General features: G+C 41.1%; 1 protein-coding gene across 4 annotated transcripts in view; it reads left to right on the forward strand.

Annotated features, from left to right (window-relative positions):
* Positions 1–7769, forward strand: part of LOC139381359 (serum response factor-like) — a 54521-nt gene extending 46752 nt beyond the window's left edge. For 2 of the 4 annotated variants that reach the window (XM_071124829.1, XM_071124830.1), the window contains exons 3-8: positions 1387–1630; positions 4607–4759; positions 5393–5494; positions 5748–5927; positions 6373–6474; positions 7370–7650. In XM_071124829.1, coding sequence (XP_070980930.1) covers positions 1387–1630; positions 4607–4759; positions 5393–5494; positions 5748–5927; positions 6373–6474; positions 7370–7380 — 792 coding nt within the window. In that variant the 3' untranslated portion in view covers positions 7381–7650. Of the gene's footprint in view, positions 1–1386; positions 1631–4606; positions 4760–5392; positions 5495–5747; positions 5928–6372; positions 6475–7369 lie in introns of all 4 variants that reach the window. The other 2 variants (XM_071124827.1, XM_071124828.1) reach the window with 1 other exon arrangement.
* The last annotated feature ends 757 nt before the right edge of the window (positions 7770–8526 follow it).

An 8526-nucleotide genomic window follows, 5' to 3' on the forward strand; every position in this document is an offset into this window, starting at 1 on the left:
TTCAAGACATGGTATATCAGGGTGCAGGGAAATACTGATGGGTTGGATGATACTTTTCTCATCAATCTTGAAATAATGCATACATAAAAACTGGAAATTAACCAATACTCAATTTTTAACACAATGGAATGGTCAAATGCTTTATCAAAATGTTGAAAGTGTGTAAGCGACAGAGAGGAAAAAAATAGTGCTGTTTTAGGCCATGTGGCTGAGAGTGATGTGGGCGCTGGGTCTTGGCAGGGGTGATGTTGTGGATTAAATCAAATCAAACTATTTGTTACATGCGCCGAAGTGTAGACCTTACAGTGAAATGCTTACTTAAAAGCCCAACAGTGCAGTTCAAGAAGAGTTAAGAAAATATTTACCAAATAAACGAAAGTAAAATATAATAAAAAGTAACACAATAAAATAACAGTAACAAAGCTATAAACGGGGTACCGGTACCGAGTCAGTGTGCGGAGGTACAGGTTAGTCAAGGTAATTTGTACATTTAGGTAGGGGTGAAGTGACTATGCATAGATAATAAACAGCGAGTAGCAGCAATGTACAAAACAAGTGGAGGGGGAGGGTGGGTGTCAATGTAAATAGTTTGGTGGCCATTTTATTAATTGTTAAGCAGTCTTATGGCTTGGGGGTAGAAGCTGTTAAGGAGGTCTGTAATTTTTATCATAGGTACACTTCAACTGTGAGAGACGGAATCTAAAACAAAAGTCCAGAAAATCACATTTTATGATTTTTTAAGTAATTAATTTGCATTTTATTGCAGTTTATATGCATCCTACTTAAGACGCTCCCCTTTTTCTCCAATCCTTACATTTTATGGTTCTACAGAAGCTAATAAAGAGGGTAACAGAATTCCAAACATTCATTACTCTCGTAGGAGAATCTGTCCTCACCTCCTGACCTCAACCCCTCTTTCATCTAATATACAGATGTACATCTGTCTTCCCTGTTTCAACACATCGCTCTCCTCTCCTCCATCAAACACATTCCAAAGCCTTCTTCTTTCTTCTGAGAACCATTAACTTCTAACATAACCCAGTATCTTTAATTTCCTATCATTCATTTAATATCTCAATGTTCAAAGTTTAGCCAATTCCAACCATATACATACAATATATTAAAGGGTGGAAATGGCTACCTGCTGAGAGTAAATCAATAGTAATTGCTTGGCTATGAACTTCCTCTCTACCCCACTAGCTCTAGTGAATAGTGCTGTCATGGGCTTGGTTTGTTCATTAAAATATGTCTGTCAGTAATTGAGTTAGTCAGTAAGTCCCGTGGATAAGAGCCAAAAAATTTAAAAAAATTGCACTTCCTGATGGAAACATGAAACTGCTATTTTGACAGCCCCACTCATAATTCATATTTTCCCTTCTTTCCCAGGACCAGCTAAAGCCTGCGTTCACGGTGACCAGCCTCCCGGGCACCACCAGTACCCACACGCCCACGGCCCCCACCACCTCTACCAGCATGCAGGTAAGCAGCGGGCCCTCCTTCCCAATTACCAACTACCTGGCGCCCGTCTCGGCCAGCAGCAACGTCAATGCCAACGGCACCATTCTCAAGACCACCGGTGCCTCCGGAGGGCAGGTCATGCAGCTGCCCAGCGGCTTCACCTTCATGTCAGGTAACTATAGCTATGCTATGCTATGCTATGCTATGCTATACTTTATTAAGAAATACTATGCTATGCTGTACTATACCATACCAGTCAGCATCCAGGGTCATGTTTTGAAATTTTTTGCAACAGAAAATGAAAATGAGCGCCTGTATTCTTCTGCTTGGTGGCTAAAGGAGAAAACTCACCAGACCAAATATTAGTCTGTACAGTAGGGGGCCATTAGTTTGCCGTTCGTTCGCTTGCTGACTGTGCGCGGTGTGTTATAGGCACCATCCGCCAGTGGACGACTGACGGATTTCCTTTTTGCCCACTTCTACATGTAGAATTAGTTGGCACTAGGTTAGCAAATTATGTCTGGCACTCTGTTCAGAGGTACTAAGTACTCTCGGACAGTAGAAGCTCGACAATCCTACTGGTCTGTCTGTGTCTTAATGAACACAACCCATCTCTAAGGAGAAACGCATACCATTTACTGCAGTTTGTTTGTTTACTGGGATACATAGACATCCTTCTCTACAATGGAGTTGGTGTTCACCGGGATCAACTCGGTGACACATGCTTGTGTGTCACTCAAGAGGGTTAGTTCTTCACAGACCTGGGTTCAAATACTTTTTAAAGTATCTAAATTACTTTCACATATCTTTCAAAGTAAGTATTTGGATATTTTTTCTTAAAAAATACAAGTAGTTGAATATTTGGAAATGTATTTGGAAATACACTTGGTAAATTGCAATGTATTTGAAAATACTCAAGTACATTTTTTAATACAAACATTAAAGTACTTCCATGCATTTGAACCCAGGTCTTTTTGGTCCTAGGGGTATTTCAATTGTATTTGGAAACAAGTATTTGAAAATAGTTTCAAATAATATTTATAGGAAATATTTCTAAATACTTCAAATAGAAGTATGTAATTCTGCTAAATTATAAAAAATAAAAAAATCAAATACACAGAAAATGAATATGTAGAATAGAAAAATACTTAAATAAGCGTGTATTTGAATCCAGGTCTGGTTGTCGACATTTTTTTTTTTTGCTTTTTCATTATGGGGTATTGTGTGTAGATTAATGAGGGGGAAAAAATAATTGAATCCATTTTAGAATAAGGCTGTAACGTAACAAAATGTGGAAAAAGTCAAGGGGTCTGAACACTTTCCGAATGCACTGTATAGCAAATCCTGTTAAACAAGGGGCACATTTTATACACCATCTCTCTAGATGGATACTGTAGCTTTTCTGGCACGATGTGATGCGATGTGATGTAATGAGGGGCCACGCCTGGTTCCTCAACACTCTGTCTGAGCCGGGGCTCCATGAAGTAGGACTAAATAATAATCTCAGCACTAGCTGCCCAATATTCATTGAATATTCATTACTAATTATAGGCAGAGCTCGGCAGCCCTCTCCACGATGGCCATTGTGTTGGACCTTCCAATTATCCCTCTATTACAATGGAAATCAAAGGCAGGAGCTGCTGAGCCCATAGATGTAGACGTTTCCTTCCTGGATACTGGTGTTTTGTTATACATGTAAAACATAGCCAAACTGAGAGGACTTCCTGGAGATGTGAAATGCTCCATAAGGTAAACAGTTGATGTGGAGACGCAAGTCACGCTACTGCAACGAACCACCTTGAGGTCATAATTGCTACCAAAGGTGCTTCAACAAAGTCCTAAGTACTTATATAAATAAGGTATTTCATTTTTTTTTTTTTCATAAAAAAAATAAAACAACATAATAACTTTGTCATTATAGGGTATTGTGTATTGATTGATGAGGAAAATTGTTTATTTAATCAATTTTAGAATAAGGCTGTAATGTAACAAAATGTGGAAAAAGTGAAGGGGTCTGAATGCTTTCCAAATGCACTGTATATCGCATACCAGACGGTGTCAGAGGAAGGCCCTAAATATTGTCAAAGACTCCAGCCACCCTAGTCATAGACTGTTCTCTTTGCTACCACACGGCAAGCGGTACTGGGGCGCCAAGTCTAGGCCCACAAGGCTTCTAAACAGCTTCTACCCCCAAGCCATAAGACTCCTGAACATCTAGTCAAATTGCTACCCAGACTATTCACATTGCCCCCCCCCCCCCTCCCCTCTCCACACCACTGCCACTCTCTGTTTTTTCATCTATGCACAATCACTTTAATTAATTAACTCTACCTACATGTACATACTACCTCAACTAACCGGTGCCCCCGCACATTGACTCTGTACCGGCACCCCCTGTAGATATTGTTATTTTTTTATTTCTCTTATTATTATCCGTATTTTTTGAAACTACACTGTCGGTTAGGGGCTCGTAAGAAAGCATTTCACTGTAAGGTCTACTACACCTGTTGTATACGGCGCATGTGACTAATACATTTTGATTTGTATATATTCTGGTTCAGATTTGTGAAAACTGTAATATAAGGGGGCCTTTATAAAGGAATCTTTGATTCTGTATATTTGCATTGCCATGAATTCATTGTATTACTCTCACTGGAATATTGATATTAAAATAGGTAAAATCAGTACAGGAGGTCCAGGTCTCTTACAACTATGCAGTACTGGGCAATAACCACCTTTAAAGCTTAGAAAGTCTTATGTCATGTAATGGTACAGTCACTGATGGTAAGGTATTACCCTTGTTGTTGCTGGGTGAAGTCTGTATGTAGTGACAGTGTGGCTGAAGCTGTAGCTAGTTGAGGTAGCAGATCATTCTTCCCATCTGTCTTTACTCTCCCATTATGACAGCAGGCTGAAGGGCAGCTTGGGAGCCTCTCTATCCCTTTCCTCCACTCTCTCTGCACCACCTGTCTGGTACATGACCGGTGCCAGGTGGAACAACAAACAACTTAAAAAAACAAAAAAAACTCTGAAATCTCAAACCCTAATAGGGCAACTAAAGAAACTGTCAATGGACCATATGACCAAGTGTGTCTATGCAACACCCTCCCCCTGTTTAACTCTTCCTTTTCTCCTCTCCAACCTGCAGCAGGCACTTCGCTCCCCCCCGGCACGCCCACCATTCCTCTTAGCCAGCTGCACCAGCACTCCTTGGCCATCCAGGGGCAGACGCTCACCTCATCGCAACTGACACAGCAGGGCCAGCAGGCCGTCTTCCGCTTCCCCACTGCAGTCTCCCTAGGTCAGTCCGTCTGTCGAGAGAAAGAAAGAGAATAGTCTGTCTGTTGATAGACTAGTCTCCACAGGCAGACACAGACTAGTCTGTCTGTCGAGAGAGAAGTCTTGCACACTGCTAGAGCCTGGCGCAGTCCAGTCAGTGTGGTGCTGGGTATAAGATGTGCGCTACAGAAACACAGAGCCCTTTTTCTCCCCTTCCTATATCAATGGGTAAGCGAGCATCCCCTGCCCCAGTTGTGATTTTTGAGATTCGTGGGATGATAAGGCCGATGTCTTGAGGTCTTTATAAAATAAATGTGATTGTAATAGGGGGGAATTGGTTATAGGCCTTACTACATATTTCCATAAATGGCTAGTATTTATCTTTCATTTGTGTGGATGTAGTTACTCATGTTCTGATTTGTGCTCCGGGAAAAAATAGGGAGACTAGTCTGTCTGTCTGCAGAGGGGATGTACAATGGATAACAGGCATGAGGCAGGCATGAACTTTAGTTGATTATACGTAGGTGTATGAAACCATGTCCAAAACTGTATGGGTCGAAATTGTAGTATTATTATAATTTATGTGTTCTGACATTAAGATAGAATAGTGTACAGGTGAGTGAGCAGGTGTTTGGTGTTGTCTGTTCTCCTCCAGGGGGAGGGATGACCCAGCAGCTGCAGGCCATCCAGGTGCACCCCACCACACATGCCAACGACAGCAGCTCGGAGATATCCCAGACCTCCTCTGTCTCCACTGGTAACTATCCTTTGATTAACACAGGGCTGTACAACTCTGGTTATGTGTGAGAAGCTGAAGCCATAGTCTAACTTAACTCTAACGTATCTCTCTGAGTGAGCTGAGTGGGTGAAGGTTGTAGTCTACAATACTGTTAGGAGGGGTCAACTAAGGTTGAACAGAATGGACCATCTGGTGGTGCCATCTGGTGGGCAATGTCTCTTATAAACTAATCTTTCTTTGTCTCACACACTTTCTTTTCTACTCCCCCCAGCGACCATCGTCACATCGTCAGTGCCCACATCTATGGCGGGTCACATGATGTACACCAGCCCCCATACAGTGATGTATGCGTCCACGCCCACGCTGGCCGATGGTGGCCTGGCTGTGCTCAATACCTTTTCCCAGGGCCCCTCGGCCATGCAGGTGTCCCATGGACAATGCCAGGACACAGGTGAGACCACGCTAGACTACAGTAGGCTACGCTGGGACACAGGTGAGACTACATCAGTCATGGGCTAATGGGGAACCAGGGAGGGGGAGGTTGATTGACGTATGAATTAGACCTGGGTTCAATAAGTCTTTTTTTTTTTCTTGACAATATTTTTAGTTGGGCAGATTGAGCTTGGAACTTTCAAAATGCTCCCATTCCAGGCAGGCTCAATCAAGTGCTCAAAGGATGAAAACGCATCCTATTTGAACCCAGGTCTGGTATGAATATAGCTATATAGTCAGGACGTTGATTATGACAGGCTAGTGAGTTTGATCATGACCCAAAGTGGGGTGGTATACCTTACACACCATGCACATAGTGTCTGTATATATTCAGTGATAAAATGTTAGTTTAGATGAGAGTGCTGTGTTCTTCATGTTGTTTGTGTCCGTCTCTCTCTGGCTAGGTGCTGTCCCTCAGGTATTCCTTACGGCACCCTCGGGCACCATGCAGATCCCAGTCTCGGCAGTGCAGCTACACCCAGTACGGCAAGACCTACATTTTACAAGTGAAACTTTCATATTCTATCTGCAACCAGCATGCCACTGACCTGCACTAATGCATCCGGACAGAGAACTGTCTTCTCACTGTGGAGGGGTAGGGTTTGTCCTGCCTCCTGTACTGTTACTGAATGTGGATGATATAGTCCTATGACATTTGGACAACACGTGTGACACAAGCAAAACCATATGTTATTTGGAAGACTGGTTTTGTTACTATAATTGAGAAAGTCATGCAAGATTGAAATTTCAGATTGACTAAAGTTTAGGAACAGAATATAAGCCATTGTGTTTCAAGAGCCCTAGTTAGAGTACATAGTTACACTGTAACAACACAAATGACCAAACTTGTGCAAAGTGATGCTTTTAGAAAAGGCTTTCTTATCTAGAAGAGATGATTTAAGTTAGTAAATTTAATGTCAATAATTTGGTGCTTAGGCAGCAGGGTTGGAGTCTATTCCATTTCAATTCCAGTCAATTCAGGATATTCTCTTAACAAATATAAATTAAGTGAATTAAGGTCAAATTCGTATTTACAGTGAAGGCCTGGCAAGAGGCAAAAGGGACTGAAAAACAACAACAATGTTAGACAAAACGGACAACACAGACCGAAGAAACAGGCAACAGTACAAATACAGCAGGAAAAAAACAGTGGATGTGTGTATGTGTGCAGGCGTGTGTGCGGGTGGTATCAATGCTTTTCAATGAGGAAAAATTGTCATTTGAATTTGGTTTGATTCATGAATTTACAGGAATGGAATTGAAATTAAATTGACCCTAACCTTGTTGACCCTAACCTTGTATTGTGTGACAGAAGGCTACTCAACAATCACAAATTAAAGCATGAAAAGTGGAACTGAGGTCTTCAGTGGCGCATGCTGACGTTGATGTGTTGTGTTGCAGATGGTGATTAGTCAGAAGTCGAGCTACAGCAGCAGTAACCTGACAGAGCTGCAGATGGTCAACCTGGACACCACACAGAGCGCTAAGAACGACTGACAGAGAAACACATGAAAACCGGCCAAATAGACAAAGACTCTCTATTTATTGACGCCTTAGCACTTCATTTTTCACCTCTGTTGCTTTACAGTAGAATACTGTAAGTAAACAGTCCATTCGGAAAGTATTCAGACCCCTTGACTTGTTCCACATTTTGTTACATTACAGCCTTATTCTATAATTGATTCAATTGTTGTTGTTTTTTCTTTTCCATCTACACACAATAGCCCACAATGACAAAGCAAAAACAGGATTTTAGAAATGTTTACACATTTATTACAAATTAAAAACTGAAATATCCAAAGTTTGGGGTCACTTAGTAATTTCCTTGTTTTCCATGAAAACATACATGAAATGAGTTGTAAAATGAATAGGAAATATAGTCAAGATGTTGACACGGTTATAAATAATAATTTTAATTGTGTCCTTCAAACTTTGCTTTCATCAAAGAATCCTCCCTTTGCAGCAATTACAGTCTTGCAGACCTTTGGCATTCTAATTGTCAATTTGTTGAGGTAATCTGAGGATATTTCACCTCATGCTTCCCGATGCACCTCCCACAAGTTGTATTGGTTTGATAGGCACTTCTTACGTACCATAAGGTCAAGCCGCTCCCTACCTCTTGAAACTAGGGGGCACTATTTTTATTTTTGGAAAGATAATGTTCCCAAAGTAAACCGCCTATTTCTCAGGACCAGATGCTAGAATATGCATATAATTGACAGCTTAGGATAGAAAACACTCTAAAGTTTCCAAAAACTGTCAAAATATTGTCTGTGAGTATAACAGAACTGATATTGCAGGCGAAAGCCTAAGAAAAATCCAATCAGGAAGTGACTCATGTTTTGAAACCGTTGTGTTCCTACAGTGCCTTGCGAAAGTATTCGGCCCCCTTGAACTCTGTGACCTTTTGCCACATTTCAGGCTTCAAACATAAAGATATAAAACTGTATTTTTTTGTGAAGAATCAACAACAAGTGGGACACAATCATGAAGTGGAACGACATTTATTGGATATTTGAAACTTTTTTAACAAATCAAAAACTGAAAAATTGGGCGTG

This window comes from Oncorhynchus clarkii, chromosome 23 (genome assembly GCF_045791955.1).
Source record: "Oncorhynchus clarkii lewisi isolate Uvic-CL-2024 chromosome 23, UVic_Ocla_1.0, whole genome shotgun sequence".
NCBI lineage: Eukaryota > Metazoa > Chordata > Actinopteri > Salmoniformes > Salmonidae > Oncorhynchus > Oncorhynchus clarkii.